Source organism: Mya arenaria, chromosome 4, assembly GCF_026914265.1.
Source record: "Mya arenaria isolate MELC-2E11 chromosome 4, ASM2691426v1".
Lineage (NCBI taxonomy): Eukaryota > Metazoa > Mollusca > Bivalvia > Myida > Myidae > Mya > Mya arenaria.
Window position 1 is genome coordinate 46,494,414 of NC_069125.1, and position 23,079 is coordinate 46,517,492.

The window sequence follows — 23,079 nt, forward strand, 5'->3', positions numbered from 1 at the left end:
AACATTCAATCTGACATCACAGTGCCAATTAAAATATCTTAAACAAGCAGCTTTGAGCTGTGGTGAGCAAGAACATAGAGAATTAATTCTCAGGTATAGATTTGAGTGAGTGCTGGTGTACAAGTTTTGATTTTCTGTGGATTTATAATGTGGGAAAAAAATACCCCAAAATGATTGAATTAAATGTGATTAAAAAAATGACATGATAATAATACATCATTTACATGGACTATTTTATTAATGACTTGTGCAAGAAATGGAACTTAAAGGTAATTAACAATTTTTTCATATATTTATTTTGTCTCAAATTGATATTATTATAGATTTTTTTTATTTTACTGATATACAAGTGTCCTGAATATTCATGTCTGCCCCATTCATGGGGAGGCTATTGTTTTTGCCCTGTCCGTCAATAAGTCTGGCTGCACAGTCCATCTGAGTCATTTCATTCATCACACTTTGTTTGCACTAAATAACTTCAGAACACTAAGGCCAAAGAACTTCATACTTGGTATGCAAGTTGTGGTCATGACCAGTAGATGACCGCTATTGATTTTGAGATCAGAAGGTCAAAGGTCAAGGTGACCTTGAGTTTAAAAAATGGTTTCCACTCATCTTTTGGGTCCAGGAAATTTATTATTGATATGCAAGTAGTCATGACAAGTAGATGACCTGTATCTCTTTTGAGAACAGTAGGTCAAGGTTTCTGTGACCTTCAGGTGAAAAACGATATGATTGTGGTGACTATATTAAGGCTGGAAATGGTTTCTGCTCAATAACTAAAAAACACTTTATTATAGCACCCAGGAACTTCAAACTTGGTATGCTAGTTGGTCATGACTTGTAAATGACACCTATTGATTTTGATATAAATAGGACAAAGGTCAAAGTTGGGATGACCTTGAGGTAAAAAAAATCAGTTTCGGCTAATAACTTGAGAAGGCTTTCACCCAGGAACTTCATACTTGGTATGCCAGTTGGTCAGGACTAATAGTTGACCCATATTGATTTTGTGTTAGTTTTTCACAAAAACATTGATCAGTGATCATTGCATACGCCTGGTCATAAAACCCAAAATGGTTATTCTTACATCCATGTAACAATTATCATATTTATTCTTAATATTCTTAGGATCACTGATCTTATGCAGAAGATGTTCACTATAATTAAAAGGTGTAAATAAGCCAAACCTCAAGGTCACTTTTGGTTTTGGTCCAAAAGTACTAATTTCATATCCATCATCGATTATTTCTTGGCTATGCATGACCACACAACAGGGATGACGAGCACTTTTCAAAAACGCACATGAACGAAATTTTTTAGGCCAACTTAAACAAACCACTTCTATATAAGAAATGAATTAATTTAATGAAATCTATGTAGATAAATGAATGTATGTTTGCCCTGGACTGTGTACAGATACCCAGGCACCTGTACCGCCTCATTATCTGCAGATAAATGCCTTACAAAAGCTGGTTGGAAATAAATTCTGGTTTAATTTCAGTGTTGTTTATTTATTTAACAATATTGCTGTGAAATGACTTACTTTTGGCAATGGGACTGTGAATTAATATGTCTTAATGGTGACGAATTATAATTTAAAGATGAAAAATTATGATGTAACAATAAATAATAACTGACTTTTGAATTAAAACAAATAGTTGATTTGTAATTATTCATTTTGTTTCTTAAGTATATAATTATATGGAAATAAGTCAAAATATTGTCAAGATCATTTTGTGATATATGCTTTAGGATACTATGACCTTCAGATAATGTTTTATTGTCATATTGACATATATTATTGATTGTCCTTGTAAAATATAAACAAACTCTTTACAAATATTGAACAAAGATCCTTCTATTATTCGTAGGAAGGCTTTAAATGCTGTTTGTTATTTCATGATAGAGACCATTGATTACTTCCGAATCCACTTCCTCATAAAACAACCCCATGAATCACACATGTATCTACAGCATGAAAATGCATTTTATGGGTGTAGTAAATTTTCCTGTACTTTAACATTTACCTAGACTGCATCTCAGTCTTAAAATAAGTTATTGAAATCACAGCAGAGGTTTGTTAATATTTTTTTCCTTTTTATAAAATATACGTTTATTTATTACCACAAAGATAAAAAAATTTACATGAAGCTATAGCTGGTTTATTCTGTGGAATGTGATCTATGATAAATTTACCATTTAATAACCATAACCATTAATATAAGGTGCATGTTTGATAATTAGTATTAGTCATTTAGTATAGGATTGGTTTTACTGGTGTTTATTTCATGGTAAATGTTTAAAATAACAGTTAACTGCTCATTCACAAAAAGGTTTAAATGATTTTTGGGATTAGATGTAAAACATATTTCTAAATTTCATTATATAAAAAACCTATTGGATATACCACTGTTTGTTTCTCTGGACATCTAAATGTAATAAGCCAAAAGGTTAGATATTAATTTTTTGATTGTAATTAAGTGATAATTATATGTGTATCCCAGCATTGGATATTAATTTTTGGATATTAAAGATTAATATGGAACTGTATCATTTAGAAAAATACCGAAGCAGCGTTATCTGATGTTTTTGTCCATTTGGGAGCTAAATTTAAGGACTTGTTTTCAACTTCTGATAAATGTTACATTTAAGGTCAAACAGGGAGCTAAGGATTTGAGTAAAATATTTTGTCAGAGATTATCATTATCTCGTATAGGAAGTTAGGTAGTGCGGTTTTGGAAAGGAGTCTGGTTAATCACCGGGGTTGTGAATGTTTGACAGAAGGATCAAACAACGCCATCCTGGTGACTATGTTATGTTTCAACAACTTACAAAGTTTGAGATATTTGTAAACCGATTTGGGGACAGATCAGGTGTTGGTTCTGACTGCACAGTGCCCCTAAGGACATAGTGAATATATGGATAGTTAACTTATGTTAAAGTCACTCTGGTTGAAGGTAAGCTTTGGTAATAAATGAATGAATAAATAAATAAATGAATAATAATCATGAGTGCTGAAAAGTGAATTATTAGAGGACTTTTCCACAAGTAATGGATGTAAAGGAATCGGGTGCAAAAATATTTCATTTGATCTGCCAGAATGCGCTAGCATAGCAGTGACTTCAAACTTTGAAAGGTTGGGTGTGAACCAGTCTTCTGACATAACGTACCTGACCATGTTTAACTGATTGACTAGCACTTTAATCATCAAGTTTATTTGCAAATAGTATACACATTTTATATATTATAGTGTGCCAGTCTTCACAGCAGCAGACGGTGCTTTTGATCAGTGCAATCAATCGTCTGTATTAAACGCCTTGATATTTTTTGTGACGACTTTGTCAGCTACGAGAGTCCGATGCTTCAATACTTTGAAATGCTAAGTGCATTTGCAAACAGTAGTATGAATCATTGATTTATGTATTAATCTTATCTAATATTTAAAATTCTAGCTTAAAGCTGCACTCTCACAGATTTACCATTTTACAACTTTTTTATTTTTTGTCTTGGAAAGTGCATTTTTTTTGCGTAGATATCTGCAAACCAATATTATAAGGTTGTTGACAAAAAATCAGATCGTAGATTTTCATATTTCCATTCGAAAATTGATGTTTTATGGTTTAAACCGTTACTAAAGGTTTAAGAAAAATGCATAAAACATCAATTTTTTAACTTAAATATAAAAATCTGCGATCTGATTTTTTATCAGCAGTCTTGTATCATAAACTGGTTTCCATGGATTTTCGCGAAAATTGGCTCGTTCTAAGACAAAAAGTAAAAAAGTTGTCGAAACGTTCAATCTGTGAGAGTGCAGCTTTTAATCTCAATAAAAGTCCTGTTCCTTATTAAATAATAATAATACAAGAATTCTTGTAGGAATTATTATTATGTAAAAGTGTTTCATCAAGTATGAGTGTATTTGAGGAAGTTAATTGAAAAATACTATTAAATTGATTAAATAACTACATGCATGTACAGTGTGTAATTTAAGTTATATAGAAATATATACTTGAACAATCACAGTACAATTTGAATTCAAAGTTGTGAATTAGTATTAAAAAGGTAAGTTATTTAATCACTTGGGTTTAAAGCTTCCTGATTCAGTTTATGGGTATTTACATGCATAATTTATTAAAGGCTTACTGTTTACTGAATGGGTGCATTAATTGCCGTGCTTGCCAAATTTGCTGAATATTGTAAATTTGGTTTTGTTTAACAATTGTGTAAATACTAAACTGTGGTATTTATTTTTCTTAAACATTTGTTTATTCAAGTATCTGGCTTAAGTGTTGAAGTCTTAAGAGTTTGGAACACTGCTTTTGGATAACTTGGCTTTAAGTTTCATTTGAGGATATTTCTGCAAGAGAGACAATGGAGATTTGTTGAATGATATCTGAGTGAAGTTGTTGAAAGCAGTTTACTGAGGTCAGCTTGAGGATTTGTTAGATGACCTTATTTGGCATTTAAATGTTCTCTGGGTAGATATTAACCCTGGGCGTGCTTGATCTCTGTGCTTTGTAGAGCACTTTGATTTATGAGGTCACTTTAAGATTATGGTCAAGATGGAAACAAAATCTTACAACACAAGCCTGTTTGCTTTCTCCTACTTAACTGATAAATTTTCACATCCATGTAAATTGCAGGGGTGGATCCAGCAGGATTAGGCATTAGAGGGTGGGTACTTCAGATGTGCGCACGGGGACATCTCCAAGATAAGGACAGTTTATAGTTTAAGCGTGGTAAGGGGGACAGGGGTCCACCCCAACATAAAGTTTGGCTATTTGAAGTTTGAAATTGTGGTATATACTATTCATATTAATTTCCCAATATTTACAAAAAAAATCTAATTCACAAATTGGGGTAGGTTAGGGGAGGGGGGGCAAAAGCTGTCCCCCTCTCTCTTAAAGCTGCCAGTGAGTGAACAGCAATGTTTACAAGTATTGTTTGCTCAAATTTCATTACCTAGTAATTTTATTTGAAAATTTGATACTGAAGTATTAACAACCTTACTGGTTGATATATCCCTCTCAAAAGGTTGTTTGGTTACTTATAGGTACATAATTATCTTTTCAGATGAGTCATGTTCATCATATAGGATTTTATAACTTAAGTGTGAGGACATTTAAGAGGCATTAATAAAACAGGTCATTGGATATTGCCTTGCGGACCCAGGATTAAGTACAGAAACTATTAATTTGGTACCCAGCTTTGATAACCAAGGATATTGGTACCTCTAGCTTTCCACTATCGGTACCCATCCCTCTGTAGTGACCAATGGAGGATCACCTGCACAGAAGGGACCACACTGGGGTCCAGGACTTTGTGCTGCTTGAGGATTACAGGAACCCAGATGCCTTTCTGGAAAACCTGAAGAAACGGTTCCATGAAGATCTGATATATGTAAGTCCAGAAGGTGTGAGTCTTATGACATGTATATTGGATTAGGTAGAAATGTTGATACAACATAGAAATCTTTACATATTTATATACTAGTACCATAACTTTTGGTCATCAGAAGAAGCATGTTTATTATTTAATTATTGTTATTTTAAATTGATATTTATTACAGAATGAATTTCGGTTCTAGGAAATGAAATTATCAATAATTGGTTTTAATTAACTGACAGCTAAATGAAATATGTAAGTGGTTCAAGCCATTACATTTTAATGAAACTACTGTTTAGAGAGACTGGCTATAGACATTTATAAAATAATATATGATTATATACATTTTAACCCCTTTGATGTTCATATTTACAGACATACATAGGGCCAGTCCTCGTGTCAGTGAACCCATACCATGAACTGGACATCTACAACCCTGAGATCATACACAGCTACAAGAATGTCAACTTTTACGAGCTACCTCCGCATGTGTATGTATAATTATGTGTGTGTAATAAATCTGATTTTAACTGCTACATGACTGAGCAGATTATGGTAATGGGTTTTCCATGTAAAGGTGCAGCATGCAACTGCCAGTATCTCTTCCGTTTTCTTTTTTTCATAAATGGATACAAAATTGTATTATCCTGTATCTGTAAGGCAATAAAATAAAATTCGTTGAAAAACAGCAATTTTAATGAAAAATTATGCAATCTGAGGTTTTCTAACAATTGCAGAAATGATCCAAAGGTAGCTTCATTCATTGCTTCTTTACTACGTATTGTGAGATTAGATATCAGATTGCAGATCTTGAAAGTCAAATTTCATGACTTGCTGTGCAATCCAATGAACACATAAAATAACTACAATAGAACTCCGTCGCTGTAGTGCACATAATGTATAAGGGTATTTACCTGTATACACATTGCAATAAAAAAAAAACGGTTTCATAAACTAGTGAAATGTTAATGTCTCGCAATTAATGGCACGGTGCTTTTTTATATAGTCTATAATGGTTAAAATATTTTTTTGAGCAATGGGAATGGCAACATTTTTTAAAACATTACATTTGACATTTAAAGTCCATTTTGATCAATGTTATACATGCCATACTTTGTAGTTAAAACATCAACATATTGGCTGTTTACAGTGAGGTTAAAACATAAGCTTTAAATACTTCCGCTGCGCCAGGTTTGAACATTAAAATTCATAAAGAATGATAAAAAAAATAACCTGTACATACTATGCAAATCATCTTGTAATAAGAATCAAATATTGTCACATGCAAAGTACTTTTCTTTCTAAAGAAACTCTACCCTAATTTATTTTGTAATATGACTACTTGCAAAAGCAAACTCTGTAAAAAAACACAAAAAGGGAATGTTATATGTAAGTGGAATATGTGTGAAACATTCTTGAAACAGATAAAGTTGTAACAGCATGTTGGGTTAGCATCTGTTGCAGCTATAAATCCTCTTATGAAGTGGTTTTCATCCTCATGTACTTGATATCTACAAGTATTTCTTTTCCCCTGTTGAATTGTTATTACTCACGATGAAAAACTTGAACAAGGATATGGGTGTTGTTTTATGATTCAATCATCAAATTGTCTGAAGAGGTTGATTTCAATTAATTAAATTGCATGTTTATTATTATTTCTCATTGCTTTGAACCCTTGACATTTTATGATACAAATAAACTTCTTTACTTTGTATATTTGTATGAAAATGACCTTATTAAATAGATTAGCAAAATCAAAATCCTTTTGTTGTAAGACATTAACTCTTTAATATAAGGCACTGGCCTTATGGATCATTTATTACAATGTATCTGGGTAATCAGGCATTATTTCACCGTTCTTCTTAAGCCAAAGGCATGCCAGACTTTTTAATAATCATTGATCTACTGTGTAATGACTGTTCCTCTTTTAACAAAGTAACTGTCTCATTTTTCTATTATCTCACCTTGTTACATACGTTTTCCATTTAGCAGAGTCAAATGTCACTGACAGATGTCATTATTTTGGTACAAATAAACTTGATATTAATCTCTCATAGTCATCTTACAAGTAAATTGTTTACTGTCAAATGTATTATGTTAACATAACTTAGTATAAGGCCGAAACATAATATTTCCTTTGTATCATGCCATACATTGAAAAAGTATACAAAAGTCGTGATTATCCTATTTTCCTGTCATATCTTATACATTTTATTATAATATTCTTTACTTTATATGTATCAATGAAAAGAAAAATTGCATAGTTTTATAATCATCAAACCTAACATGACTTTTTTTTGAAATTACATATAAAATCATTACATTTATATATGCCAGTTTTAAATATCAGCTTGTCCATTGTAGAAGATTTTGCAAATTTAGTTTAAACATATTTATTTTACAACGATTGTGAAACAAGTTATAACAACATTATATAAATCACTCTTGTTGGCATGATTTTACACGAAAGTGTGGTCATGTGTTGTGGGGGAAAACGGAGAACCCAGAGAATACCCACTTGTGAGGCTTGGTGACCACATATCAAACTCACATGCGCCCAAGCCGGGAATCAAACCCAGGTCGCCTAGGTGAGAAGCGAGTGTGCTAACTAGACAACCTTAAATTTTGATTTTGATATCAATGTTTATTTGTCATAATGAAGTCTCGTTAATAGTGCCTCAGCAAACAGTTTCAGTTTGTTCCAACACACGATATTATAAGCTAATGACACTTGATTTATGATTTTACGGTACACTCCAGGTTTGCCATAGCGGATGCGTCCTATCGGAGCATGCGTGGTGAGAATCGTGACCAGTGTATCCTGATATCTGGGGAGAGTGGCGCTGGCAAGACTGAGGCTTCAAAGAAGGTTTTGTTGTATATTGCGGCCAGCAGCACACACTCTAGCGATGTTGAACGCGTCAAGGACAGGCTGCTGGAGTCTAACCCCCTATTGGAGGTTTGTCTCGAGATCGATTAACAGTTGATATCAATTATAATTATTGAAGTATATGCTTATTTGTTTCAAGCAGGTTAATAGCTAGCTATACAGGCATGTTTGTACCATCAGTTGGAATAGGGAAAGTCAAATATTATTAATACTAAAATCTATAAAATGGAGGAAAAAAGAGAGCAAAGAAGGTAAGGCTCAATGTTGTGAGTGATTTGTTATTTTAAAAATGACCTGTACATGTGAAGTGATGTTCATGCGAAGACTTTTGTAAATTTGCTTTTGAGCTCACCTGAGCACGAAGTGCTCAAGGTGAGCTATTGTGATCGCCCTGTGTCCGTCGTCGTCCGTTGCCAACAATTTGATTGTTAACACTCTAGAGGTCACAATTTGGGCACAATCTAAATGAAACTTGGTCAGAATGTTACCCTCAATAAAATCTTGGACAAGTGCGGTCAAAAACTAGGTCACCAGGTCAAATTGAAGGAAAAGCTTGTTAACACACTAGAGATCACATTTATGACTGTATCTTCATGAAAGTTGGTCAGAATGTTTATATTAATAATCTCTAAATCAAGTTTAAATCTGGGTCATGTGCGATCAAAAACTAGGTCATTAGGTCAAATCATAGGAAAAGCTTGTTAGCACTCTAGAGGTCACATTTATGACTTTATGTTCATGAAACTTAATCAGAATGTTAATATTAATAATGTCTAAGTCAAGTTTGAATCTTGGTCATGTGTGGTCAAAATCTAGGTCATTAGGTCAAATCATAGGAAAAGCTTGTTAGCACTCTAGAGGTCACATTTATGACTGTATGTTCATGAAACTTAGTCAGAATGTTTATATTGATAAGCTCTAGGCCAAGGTAGAATCTGGGTCATGTGTGGTCAAAATCTAGGTCATTAGGTCAAATCATAGGAAAAGCATGTTAACACTCTAGAGGCCACATTTATGACCATATGTTCATGGAACTTGATCAGAATGTTATTCTTGATGATCTTAAGGTAGAGTTTGAAACTGAATTATAAGAAGTCAAAAACCAGGCCACTAGGTCAAATTATAGAAAAACTTTGTAAACACTGTAGAGGTGATATTCTCTCTTTGATCACCATGAAACTATGTCAGAATGTTTGTGTTTATGAAGTCTATGTCAAGTTTGAAACTGGGTAAACTGAGTTCAAAAACTAGGTCATGAAGTCTAATCATGGAAAACATTGTTAAAACACTTTGGAGGTCATATTTTCGACTTTTTTTATATGAAACCTGGTCAAAATGTACTTATTACAGCAAGGTAATTGAATTGGATCAGGTGAGCAATACAGGGCCTTCAGGGCCCTCTTGTTTAAGTTATGATAGTGATTAATTAAGAACTGTTGTTGTTTCTCAGACCTACGGCTTAAATCTTTAATGACAAAACCAGAGTTTCTTTTCAAACTACGGGAAACATTTTAGAATTAAACAAATTGTGTTTATTAAAAATACATGATTTTCTTTTGATTTTCAGGCTTTTGGAAACGCCAAGACTACCAGGAATGACAACTCCAGCAGGTTTGGGAAATACATGGACATCCAGTTTGACTACAAGGTATTAGAACTTTAATAGTTAATATTTCATAGCCTGTCATCTTCTTGCCTAGTGATTCAGATGGTTACAGTCTTGGTTGTAAAGATTTATATACTTCTTTCTTCTCATTCTCAGTGGCCTTATGATTGTGTATTATTAAAATAATTCTAAAGTTGGTACATACGGTATACAATAATAATTATATATATATATATAAATATATATGAACAATTTCCACTTTTGTATTGTATTCAACAAAGTGAAGAATGAGTATCTTGTAATAAAGAGGAACATGCTACGGTATATAATTTTGTCTTATTAATGGCAAAGTCAGATGTGTATTTTGCCATAGCATAAAAACTCATTAAAATGTCATTTTTACTTTCTTAGGTATTAATAATTAGTCATATAGTCACTGATTATTTTTATCTTGAAAAGTCATGGGTGATACATGCCCCAGAGGAGAAAAATAACTTAAGACTGGGTGTGTCTTTAGTAAGAGGGAGATTAATAGAGGTTGACTATGGGTTATATCCGACTGGGAGACCCCTTTGGAGGACACTCCTTAACTGCCTACTAGGGAAGTCGTGGGTGGAACACATAGCCCCTGGGGATGGGAAAATAGGTGTGTCTTAATAAGAGAGAGAGGTTGTGGACCCTATTCTGTAGAGATTGACTATGGGTTGTATTCAACCAGGAGCCCCCTGGACGATCACATCCTAAACTATCTCCTAGGGAAGATGTGGGTGGTACCCATGTCCTAGTATAGGAGATGAAGCTTAACAAGAGAGGCAGAGTGTCGTAAAGAAAGGGAGGGTCTCTTAGTAAATGGTGACTGATCTGTATTGACAGAGAGCAACAATGGGAGTTTTTTTACTGGATAATTCAAGTGAGGACTTTTAAAATTTAGAGAGGAAATTTTTTCAGTAACTTGGTTGTCTGTTACAGTTTGCCTCTGACAGCGGCCCTTGGGAAGTTACCTTTTTACTTTCATCTGAAGAAATAAGGAATGGTACACCATGCTGGCTGGGAAAAAGGAGGAACAGTTTTTAATGTGAGAGAATCATACTGTAGTTATGTTTATACTAAAGCTTGGTTTGTTTCATTCTGGCAGGGAGCGCCTGTGGGAGGTCACATCCTGAACTACCTGCTAGAGAAGTCACGAGTGGTACATCAGGCCCCAGGGGAGAGGAACTTCCATGCATTTTACCAGCTCCTGAATGGCGCCTCGCCCATTACCCTTAAACAGCTTAGCCTCACCGCTGAGCCTGACGCATACTTCTATCTCAACCAGGTGGGTTCCATTACCATTTGGTTGGAAACTCATTTAGAAATGAAAAATATTTATTTAAACAATGCTTGGTACAGACTAACTCAAATTTGCTCTAAATATAACACTAGAAATACTCTATTTGTATGGTCATTTTATGACAATAAATGTAGTACATTGTACATTGGGTACAATTTACTCAACAATGTATAGATAAATATTCTATGACTAGTACAAATGACAGAGTGAGAGTAGCAGTCTTCATACTATGGATGACCAGCCCAACTCGCAGGCCAAACACCACAGTCTTTATGCCCTAGACTTCTCACAGCAACAACAGAAGATGCCAAACCTTGTATCACATGTGTAACTAAAAGAGAGTTGTCTATATTTTACAGGGTGAGAGTAGCAGCCTTCAGACAATGGATGACCAGGCCAATTGGAGGGCTGTACAACACAGTCTGGATGTCCTAGACTTCTCACAGCAACAACAGAAGGTACGAGACCTTGTGGTTGTAGTGTGTGTTTAACTCTACTGAAGTTCAGCCTTGTTTTCAAACTTACTTAAAATCTTATGAACAAAGACAAGGGGTCTGTGCGTTTATTTTAAGATGCAACAGGCTTATTAACATATACATGTAGCACTGTCCCATGTCACTGTCACATTGAAGACCCCATTAACGTTCCTCCAGAAGACAGTATTTTTTACCGTGTTTGCAATGAAAACCAGGTTATTAGGATTGGGATGTTGTTGGGCGATGTGGGTCAAACATTGGTTTTCACCCAAATACTTCAGCTAGCATTGATGGATAGTAATGAATGTTGGTATGTAGGTAGCCTATGTGAAGAGCTAGCTTGGGATTGCTTTTGAGGGAGGTGGGGTCAATGTCAATTTCACTATAAAAAATAGAAGAATGGTTTCCGCCCAACAGCTTTAGTTAGAATTGATTGAAACTAAACTCATAAGATACTTAATTAGAATAATTTTCAGTTATGTCTCTTTTTGATAAAAGTAAAGATATAAAGGCTGGTGTTTTTTCCTAACTGAGAAATTAATTAACTATAATTTCTGATTGCCAATATTAAAAGCCTGGTTTCGTCGCATTGCAGTGCTTCTAGTTAGTAGTTAGCGGGGGATCAAACCTGTTATGCCTGGATCTACTTTGTAACCTCTTAACCATGGATCCATCCCAAAAATATCAGACTGACAGCTAAATATATAGTGCATAAAAAGCTCACTGCTAAAAAATAGTACCCATGCACAAAAAGCTGTTACTAAAATATAGTGCACCATATTATACACAAAGGCTGATTTTTATAAATTTATAATAGATCAAATGTGAACCTCAATTACGAGCTATCAACAACACAGTGAAAACATAGATAAGAAGCTTTTATTGCCAGTTCAATGTTTAGCATATATGCAATTTAAGATGTTTATAGCATTATTTCTGGAATCTAACAATAAAATAATCTACATGTATGTTCAACTTTAAGTGATTTTTTCTATATTTCATAGGCACTGTTTGCCATAGTAGCTTCTGTGTTACACCTGGGCAATGTGAAGTTTGAGGCTGATGGCAAGGACATGGCACACATCTCCAACCCCAATCTGGTTGCCACGGTAGCAGAGGTGGGTAGCATTCTATGTCAGTTTAGGTTATAACCTACATCAGCCTTCAATCAGTACCATGCTTCATCATTTGGATTTATAGTTGTACAACTAAACAGACACAATGTGGTAATTTGGTTGCTCAACTGCTGAAAATAGGTTATGGTACAATCAAAGACATTTAGAACATGTAAAGGTCCAATTGCTTCGCTCCCTCAGCGTTTTTCATTATTTAGATTTTATCTAATATTTTCTAACTATTACAAAGATTGAAGTTCCTCAATGTACCTTTTAATATGGTAAAAGGACAAAAAGGTTGCCTTGCCTAATAAGTTTCATGGGGAATATTGTCATGTACTGATGCAGTGACAGGAAGAACTTGCTCTTTAGATACAAAAAAAGTCAGCTGCATTATATATAGTTATATGTTAACTATAATAACCAGTAAGATATTTATCAACGCCACTTTGACACAAAGGCTGTCAGAACATTATAGTTATGCTATTAATTATTCATTATTTTTTCTCATTCAGTTATTGGAGGTTCTTTGCATACTTATTCATAACTGTGATGTATGGAATCAATTTTGTATTAGATGTAATGATCATTTGCTTACAATTCATACCATTGTATTTGGAAGTTACTATGGAAACAAAGTCATTTTATTCTGATCAAAACATCATTCTTCCATGATAACATTATTTAATGAAAATGTTGTATGTTTTACGGAAATTAATTTGTGGGTTTATAATCAATACATATCATGTTATTTTTCCCCAGTTGCTTGGATGTCAGGAAGATAAGCTACTGTTGGCACTTCAGAACAAAACTATAGAGGCAAACAATGAAAAGGTATATCCGTCAATAAAATCAGGATGTTTAAAGGGAAGATAAAAAGTCACGCATATGAGAATTATGAGTTATTGGTATCTTTGATATCACACTGTTTAAAAGAGATCAGAAAAGAAATTTGTGTAAATTTAAACATCAAAGTTATAATATTATCCCAGATAATTCCATCAAAAAATATTAATTTTCTTGCAATATGAAATATGTATGATCATTTGTCCATAACCATTCAGTGTTGTTTTTGTTTATATTTAGAATCTGTGTTGTAATATCTGTATTTTAGCTGAGATCCCCGTTAACTGTGGACCAGGCCCTGTATGCACGAGATGCTCTCGCTAAGGGGATTTATGACCGCCTCTTTACCTGGATAGTCCACAAGATCAACTCCTCACTCTCCAACAGGGTAGCGTGTTTAGCTGTTGTTAGCTCCCCTGAGCACTTCTGATGCTCAAGGCTGAGCTTTTGTGATAGGGGACTGTCTGTTGTCCATTGTCAGTCATCTGTTGTCCGTCGTCAACATCTCCTCGTGAACAACTTTGCCAAATTTTACAGGAATGTTCATTGGATAGCCTTCTTCAAGATTTCTTAAAATGATATGGTTCCTTTTAGAACTATTATTGCCATGGCAACCAAAAGGAAAAGCTTTGAAAAAGTTCTCCTCAGGAACTACTGGCCAGATTTAAAAAATGCTTTTACAGACATGTTGGTTTGTTTAAAACACTGCAGACAGGAGGCGGTGCTAGTTTTAACTATATTACTAAATTGTACATGTATTTGTAGCATGATTCATTTCTTGTAAGAAAAATAACTCCAGTTGGAAGAGGTAGTTGGTTTATCAGAAAATCCCCCTTTGAATATTCTTTTCTGAAATTGCATGGCCCAGATGTTTGATATTTCGTATGTAGCATTATGTTGTGGTCCTTCACCAAAATTGTTTTAGGCAAGCAGCAATATCTTTAATAAGCACTGACATGTTGGTCATTTAAATCAAGTGTGCAGATAGGGCAATCTCAGCCATCTTGTTTTAATCATGTGTTGTACAAACAAAAATAAATGAATAGAATTTGGCTTATTTGCAAATTCAGTTGCATACAGTTTATAAGGTAGTCCATAGTCTGAAAAAAATTAGGAATTGTCATAGCCTTGATTGCTTCTTCATCAGCAGTATGTGAAAACTGGGCCATGATGATAGGCATGCGATAAGTAATTATACCCCTACAAACGAAGTTTGAGGGGGTATATAGGAGTGAGCTTGTCGGTCGGTCGGTCGGTTGGTCAGTCTGTCTGTCGGTCGGTCTGTCGGTTTTCATGGTTTCCGGACGATAACTCATGAAAGGCTAGACAGATTTGAAAAATATTTGGTACACAGGTGTAACATCAGAAGATACAGGTCAACTTTGATATTGGGGCTGGTGGGGCCAAGGTCAAGGTCACTGTTACTAAAAATAGAAAAACGGTTTCCGGACGATAACTCATGAAAGGCTTGACAGATTTGAACAATTTTTGGTACACAGGTGTAACATCAGAAGATACAGGTCAAGTTCGATATCGGGGCTGGTGGGGCCAAGGTCAAGATCATTGTTACTAAAAATAGAAAAACGGTTTCTGGACGATAACTCATAAAAGGCTTGACAGATTTGAACAGTTTTTGGTACACAGGTGTAACATCAGAAGATACAGGTCAAGATTGATATTGGGGCTGGTGGGGCCAAGGTCAAGGTCACTGTTACTAAAAATAGAAAAACGGTTTCCGGACAATAACTCATGAAAGGCTTGACAGATTTGAACAGTTTTTGGTACACAGGTGTAACATCAGAAGATACAGGTCAAGTTCGATATTGGGGCTGGTGGGGCCAAGGTCAAGGTCACTGTTACTAAAAATAGAAAAACGGTTTCCAGACGATAACTCATGAAAGGCTAGACAGATTTGAACAATTTTTGGTACACAGGTGTAACATCAGAAGATACAGTTTGGTACACAGGTGTAACATCAGAAGATATAGGTCAAGTTCGATATTGGGGCTGGTGGGGCCAAGGTCAAGGTCACTGTTACTAAAAATAGAAAAAAGGTTTCCGGACGATAACTCATGAAAGGCTTGACAGATTTGAACGATTTTTGGTACACAGGTGTAACATCAGAAGATACAGGTCAAGTTCGATATTGGGGCTGGTGGGGCCAAAGTCAAGGTCACTGTTACTAAAAATAGAAAAACAGTTTCCGGACGATAAATCATGAAAGGCTTGACAGATTTGAACAGTTTCTGGTACACAGGTGTAACATCAGAAGATACAGGTCAAGTTCGATATTGGGGCTGGTGGGGCCAAGGTCAAGGTCACTGTTACTAAAAATAGAAAAACTGTTTCCAGACGATAACTCATGAAAGGCTAGACAGATTTGAAAAATTTTTGGTACACAGGTGTAACATCAGAAGATACAGGTCAAGTTTGATATTGGGGCTGGTGGGGCCAAGGTCAATGTTACTGTTACTAAAAATAGAAAAACGGTTTCCTGACGATAACTCATGAAAGGCTAGTTTTTCTTGTCAGTTGTGTAACTTCTGAATTACTCAACAGATTTAAATAAAACAATACATGCATGATAAAAGAAGATGCAGTGTGCAGTAACCTTGGAGTTATGGCCTGTTTTCAAAGAAATGGTTTGCCATTCCTGTGTCCAGGCGGCATGTGGGGGTATTCGTCACTCCTGTGAGAGCTCTAGTTGTTCTCACTCTGACCATAATATTTGTGAAATTATGCCCCTTGAGCAACTCATTCAGACATCTACTTGCAGTGCTTCTGTTTCTTTAAGCGTTCTGTAGTAGTTTGTACTTCATAGGTTTGTTTTTATCAAACTAAATAAATGTCATTATCACTATGCTTTTTGTTTATTTCAGTGTAAAATCAAATGCAGTCTGATGGGATTGCTTGATATCTATGGCTTTGAAATATTTCAAGTCAACTGGTAAGTAAGGCATATACATGTATAAAGGAAGCATTTAGTTGCCCTAAGATGGATGAAATGTTTTTTATCATCATTTTCTTACTGTACACATGTAGTTATTTTTAGGTTTTGCCAATTTGTGCACTGTTTATTGACAGTTTTTTTTATAAAATATTGACTTGATGCTAATTTTTAAATGCGCTCCGTAATGTATAACAACAGAATCTGTTAAATCTACAAAGAGTTTTTTTTGCAGTTGCTAGTCGCCAGGGATTTTTTCACTTGCTGGTCTTGAAAATTCAAATCAGGGCATATAGGTGTCCTGTCAATCAAATTTATAACTTCTAAGAACATTTTTTAAGTTAAATGCTGTTAGTTTTAGTAACAAAGTTGGCAGATATGTATGTATATATGATATTATATTACACATATAGTTTAAAATGTATTTCTACAGCTTTGAGCAGTTTTGCATCAACTACTGCAATGAGAAACTGCAGCAGCTCTTCATCGAGCTCACACTGAAGTCTGAACAGGAAGAGTACCAAAGGGAGGGAATCCAGGTACAAACTATTCACTCTTAATAATACCCAAATTATAGGCATTTCATTAATGGTAGCATGGAACATTCAAAATTAAGTACTTAGAAGTTCACAAATTGCCATTATTTTGTGGAAAGTTTCCGAATTTGAAGGCCTTGGAGTTCAAAATATCAAAACCTGGTTCTTAAATATGTTTTGATTAATTTTTAATTATTTGGTGAAATTGGCCAATATTAACAGTAAGATGCTGGCCTTTTCCTGTGATTGACCATTATAATATTTTGTTGATTTCAGTGGGAGCCAGTGGAATACTTCAACAACAAAATCATCTGTGACCTCATTGAAGCAAAACCAATAGGCATCATGTCAGTCCTGGTAGGTCCTTGGCATTCCTTCTTCATATAATTACTTATTATATTTCATTGTTTTTTTAAAAACAAACAAACAAACCAGGGAATGGACCCATTTTATCATCACCATTGATGTCAGTTATGCTTTGCTTTTAGAAAATTGGCATTTAAAAAACAACAACAAAAAACAGTCACAGTACATTTGAACCTGTAGATGGTGTTCCTGGTTCTTTTTTATTTTTCAAAAATCTCAGTCTGATTGTTCAATATGATAAATAAGAGGTAGCATTTATCCATCTCTCTACGCTTTATTTTCAAAAATATTCATTTGCGATTGACTATTTCCATTGATTTAACTTATATAGACTAAAAGATATGCAATTTATTGCATGTTATAGCAACTCTTAATTGTTTGCAAAACTTTCAGGATGAGGAGTGTTTAAGACCAGGGGACACAACTGATGCCACATTCCTGTCAAAACTAGGGGAGACAATTGGGAAACATCCGCACTTCATATCACACAGTGTGGCAGACAATGCTACCAGGAAAACCATCGCTAGAGATGTGAGAGGGACTGTTTACTTTGATAGTTTGACAAAATTAAAGAAAGTGACAACAGAAGAACATACAATAACACAATTTAAGTATATGTTATGTTTGTAAACTTTCTTTGTTAAAATATTTGTGTTGAGATTAATAATTTTTCAAATGTCTTGGTTGAAATTACATGTTAAACCTGATAACTTCTCAGTATATTGTCTTTGTGACAATGCATGTCTGAAAATGAGTTTTTATGTTCTGATTGTTTACAACAATCGTTATGAAAGGTGTTGAAGTTTAAACATTGATTTGGCAGGAATTCCGTATGCTGCATTATGCTGGAGACGTGACATACAACATCAAGGGGTTCCTCGATAAAAACAATGACCTGCTCTTTAGAGATCTTAAAGAAGTAAGTCTTCTATATTGTAAATGGTTAAAGCCAAAGAGTTCTAATAGACACATACAATTGAAATAGTTAAGTACCTATCCATGTTTTCACAGCCCAACGGGTAGAGCATATAGGGGACTTAAGACAGTGGGTGATGGGGTTTTGACAGATTTTAGATCGTCCAGACCCTAGGGATTTTGACAAATTTTCCTGCTCCAAGATTGCGATTTAAACAACCATATATGCAGTTTGTCTAAATCTGCTGTTGGTGCCTGTTGCCCTTCAAGTGAGGAAAAACAAAGACGAGTATAATCTAGAATCCTAGAATTATTCCTTAGTTTTATTCTTTTAAATTAAAGTCAGGAGTTCTTTGACTATTTAAGGGATATGCCTGCCTTACATGTACCCCTACTTTGATTGCTATTGAATGATTATATTGAACTTTGCGTCTGCTAGAAGAACAAAATCTGTGACTGTTCATGTTATGATTGCATACTTCAGGCCATGGTGGAGACCACTAATGCCATAACCAGCCAGTGTTTCACCAAGGCTGAGCTTATCAGTAAGAAGAGACCAGAAACTGTAAGTTTGTGTATTGTTATTTAAAAAGAATTGTGTTAAGAAACCTCAATAAAGTGTTTATATAAGATGTTTTACCATTTAGAATGGTGGAAATAACGTACTGGTATTTAAATATTTTTATCACTAATTTATTTTTAGCAAGACAGCTTTATTCTGATATGAATTGCTCTCGAGTGCATTTCCTGGAAAGAAACCGGTACTGGTGTCCCTTATCAGAGGTCATGGGAAAATACTCCAGGTGATGCTTGAACCCACAATCTTGGGTGAGAGGCAGACACCTTAACCACTTCACCACTCTCACCCATATCTATTTGCTAACTGTTTATCCTTATGTTAAAAAATCACAAATGATAGCCCTTGTGCTCTTTAACTTAAATAAATTTTCCTATGGTGCCTCTGATTTTTTTTATTTGTGCTTTACAGGCAGCCACCCAGTTCAAGACAAGTCTAGCTCAGCTGATGGACATCCTTATGTCCAAGGAGCCATCGTATGTGCGATGTATCAAGCCAAACGACTACAAGCGTGCGGGCCAGTTTGACGAGAAAATTGTCCTTCACCAGGTCAAGTACCTGGGGTTGATGGAGAACCTTAGAGTACACCGGGCAGGGTTTGCCTACAGGAGGCCGTATGAGGTCTTCCTAAAAAGGTAAAGATGATTAATAACGTAAATGTCTTAACTGTTTTGGGTTGTTTCTGTCAATTTGTTAAATATATTCACTTGAGAATAGTTTTTTATGTTGTGTTGTACAGTAACAATTTGTATACCAACTGAGAAAAACAAAGAAACATTTGCATAAGTCGCAGTGTCATTGCTTCTTAATACATGGTAACATTTCTCCATGGATATAATTTTAATCCCCATCATAATGTGGTGAGGGCTATATAAGAATCAACATGTCTGGTCTGTTTGTCCGTCTGTCCTGGGACATCATGTCAAGTCTACTTTTCGCCATTACTCGATATGTTAATGAGGTATTGACTTCAAACTTCAGACACATATTGACCGTGTTAAGGAGAAGTGCTGTGCATGGCAGCATGGGTATTAATCACATCAATTGATAGCTCTAGCTATTTTGTGATACCAGTACTACAACACTAACATGTTGATGGATTACTGATATAATCTGCTGATGGTTGTTCCAGGTACAAGTCCCTGTGCCCCGCCACCTGGCCCAGCTACCGGGGACACCCAAAAGATGGAGTGCAGGCCCTGGTGTCCCATCTCAAGTATGGAGAGGATGACTACAGGCTTGGAAAGTAGGGATGGTTTAAAGTTGATCTTCAGATGAAATGCTGTAATATGTACCTTATTTCAATGGTAGAGCAATTTCTGCATTGTCCAGTTTTAAAGTGAAAGTTATTTTTCACCTTTGTGAATTTAAACACAGAGATTTATTTGTAATAAATGTTCTTGAGGTTTATAATACGAAGCTTAAGTCCTAACAAATAATAAAATGAATACTTCATATACCGAAAAATAATGGCATCATTTTTAACATCTAATGTTGGTTTCAGGACAAAGATTTTTATCCGGTTTCCAAGAGTTCTGTTTGCAACAGAGGATGCCTTCCAAAGGCGAAAACATGAGCTAGGTAACGGAACTTGATTTCTTTGTTTCTTTGTAAACATTATATTTTATCTGAGTGACTCAAATTAATTTTTCATGACTAAATCCACTTGCCTAGTATGTACTGCTCTAAAGTGTATCTTCGTTCTATGTTTTATGTTTAGCCACCCAGATCCAGTCCAAGTACAGATGCTTTCACCAGAGGAAGGTCTTCCTTCGAATGAAAATATCAGGTACAGAATCTAACATTAAACTCCTACATGTACACTATTACATAATTAAGCTGATTAACATTATTACTCTCTATTTATCACAAATGATGTTGAAGAAACCTTGTATGTAATTTGAATAGCACTTATGTTGTAACTTCTATATTAATATAACATACATATGTACTAAGTTCATTGATATATAAGAAAATAACCACATAAAAAAAGTATTGAAAACCTCCCTCTATAGGTGTGCATGTCACTTGTCATGATCTGGCAAACAATGAATGTGGGCTTGAAGTATGCATAATCTAATGTGACTTAATTCATTTGTTACTTCAGCCATTTTAATCCAGTGTCATTGGCGACGAGTCATTGCACAACGATTGCTGGAACGAAGGAGGAAGGCAGCACTGGTTATACGCAAGTAAGACTTTGCTTCATAACAAAGGTGTTTAGTCAAACACAAGTGTTTTTTAATAGAGATTAAGACAAAATCTGGATGCACATACAGTAGTATTTTAAGATATTACTTTTAGATCACTTGATCATTATCAATTCAACACTATGTGGAAAAAATGATTGAATCATGTAAGAGCTAAATAATCCACCTAAATTATGGAATATAAGATCCATCAATTTTCCAAAGTAAAAAGGATTCTGGTTCCAGAATGTGATTAAAATAACAACAGAATGACTGTTTGTTTCCCCAGATTTGTGAAAGGTTTCCGGTACCGTAATGAGCCGGAGTGTGAAGAGAACAGGGAGTTTGTGAAGTTCACTAAGATGAACTGGCTAAAGCGCCTCGCCCAGGCGGCGCCACAGTCAGTGTTAGACAAGACCTGGATACCGGCACCCAGGCTGCTGGCAGAGGTAAGTGGTGGAAAAAGACTTGCTGATAAATATTTAAAACAGGATCTGTGCTTTATTGTATGACAGTTTCTAAATTAATTGTCAGACAGTGTTTTAGGAGTGTTCAAGCACAACCAAGTGAAATAATTATATTATCAAAATTGAATATGCAGTATTGGTAACACAAAGTATCCCTTGCAAGCTTGACTGTTTTTGAAATAAAAATAAGTGAGGTTAATAGACATAGCCTTGTTGTGGTTGTCATCCTTGGTGTCATTGTTGGCAATATGGTCGGCATGCAAAAATCATTTAACCTTGGCCATAATTCAAGAACCATTCAAATGAAACTTAATTTAATGGTACATATGTTGTCGGAGATTATACTCACATGTGTAGCAAGGCCCATAACTCTGGCTTAAATAATGTTTGTGTTATGCTCCTTTTCAGTGCTCTTGTTATCAATGTCACAATGTTCTTTTTTGTTTTAAAAATGTTTTCATTGTTTTCAGACATCTGGTCATCTGCAGAAACTTTGTACTAGAAATCTAGTCCTCAAATATGTGAAGAAAATTACACCAACCATGAAATCCCAGGCAAGTGTTTTGCACACATCAGTGATTTTAACTGAAATAACAGATTAACATAATAATATTACTGTAATAAGATAAACATATAGTTTACAACCACACAATATTAACTTTCAAGTAATTTTCTCTTTTCCTCTTTTTTTGCTGTGAGTGAAGGTAATCGATACAATTTTAGTCTTCGGGTGTATTCATATACAATGACCTAAGCAAAGTCAAAGGTCCTGATATGACACTGACATTTTCAACATTTATTACTGATACATCCATTAGAGAAAAATGTTAAATCCCCTGAATGTAATGTTTCCTCGTCTGGACTGATTTTGCAGCGCATGTTACATGAAACTTGTAGTACACAAGTAACCAATGACAATCATCATGTCAACTAAGGCTTTTGACACCAGCAGTGTTCTTGAATAACATTTCATTATAACGCTGTGTTTTTGTACTGAAATTAGATGAAGCAGAAGGTAGTTGCGGAACGGCTGTTCAAGGGCAAGAAGGATGTCTACCCTCACAGTGTCAAGGACCACTTTGTAGATTCCAGACTTGGTAAAGATAATCAGTTCACTTCTAACTTCAAGTTAAGAATTAAAATGACTCGTAACATTGCTAAAAGAATGTGCATCTTCACCTAATGTCACCAGGTTCTGTGTAGACCGCTTGGTAAGGCATGCCAGTTTGATGATTGAGCATTTTAAATGTATTTTAAATGGTGGGATTTTATTAAGTTTAAAAAGTACAAAATAAATGCTATACATATTTGCTGATGTTTATCAAAAGAATGGTTTGTGGTGAAGTGTACAATAATTAGTACTGCTCAGTCATGTAAACATGTGAAGTTTACCAAAATGCTATGAACAATTACTTTAAAAAAGTGATAAGT

General features: G+C 34.8%; 1 protein-coding gene across 9 annotated transcripts in view; it reads left to right on the plus strand.

Moving 5' to 3' along the window:
• Positions 1 to 23,079, plus strand: part of LOC128231690 (unconventional myosin-Ic-like) — a 30,916-nt gene that overhangs the window by 1,449 nt on the left and 6,388 nt on the right. For 2 of the 9 annotated variants that reach the window (XM_052944767.1, XM_052944776.1), the window contains exons 1-24: positions 4,647 to 4,742; positions 5,077 to 5,403; positions 5,764 to 5,879; positions 8,149 to 8,347; positions 9,846 to 9,926; positions 11,020 to 11,199; positions 11,574 to 11,672; positions 12,695 to 12,808; positions 13,568 to 13,639; positions 13,920 to 14,039; positions 16,531 to 16,598; positions 17,032 to 17,137; positions 17,411 to 17,491; positions 17,894 to 18,031; positions 18,324 to 18,419; positions 18,900 to 18,980; positions 19,404 to 19,627; positions 20,125 to 20,238; positions 20,497 to 20,573; positions 20,713 to 20,781; positions 21,100 to 21,184; positions 21,471 to 21,630; positions 22,119 to 22,202; positions 22,652 to 22,745. In XM_052944767.1, the coding sequence (XP_052800727.1) occupies positions 5,278 to 5,403; positions 5,764 to 5,879; positions 8,149 to 8,347; positions 9,846 to 9,926; positions 11,020 to 11,199; positions 11,574 to 11,672; positions 12,695 to 12,808; positions 13,568 to 13,639; positions 13,920 to 14,039; positions 16,531 to 16,598; positions 17,032 to 17,137; positions 17,411 to 17,491; positions 17,894 to 18,031; positions 18,324 to 18,419; positions 18,900 to 18,980; positions 19,404 to 19,627; positions 20,125 to 20,238; positions 20,497 to 20,573; positions 20,713 to 20,781; positions 21,100 to 21,184; positions 21,471 to 21,630; positions 22,119 to 22,202; positions 22,652 to 22,745 (2,584 nt within the window). In that variant the 5' untranslated portion in view covers positions 4,647 to 4,742; positions 5,077 to 5,277. Of the gene's footprint in view, positions 1 to 133; positions 270 to 1,960; positions 2,079 to 2,318; positions 2,454 to 2,763; positions 2,961 to 4,004; positions 4,066 to 4,302; positions 4,429 to 4,646; positions 4,743 to 5,076; positions 5,404 to 5,763; positions 5,880 to 8,148; positions 8,348 to 9,845; positions 9,927 to 11,019; positions 11,200 to 11,573; positions 11,673 to 12,694; positions 12,809 to 13,567; positions 13,640 to 13,919; positions 14,040 to 16,530; positions 16,599 to 17,031; positions 17,138 to 17,410; positions 17,492 to 17,893; positions 18,032 to 18,323; positions 18,420 to 18,899; positions 18,981 to 19,403; positions 19,628 to 20,124; positions 20,239 to 20,496; positions 20,574 to 20,712; positions 20,782 to 21,099; positions 21,185 to 21,470; positions 21,631 to 22,118; positions 22,203 to 22,651; positions 22,746 to 23,079 lie in introns of those variants that run through there. The other 7 variants (XM_052944770.1, XM_052944772.1, XM_052944768.1 and 4 more) reach the window with 7 other exon arrangements.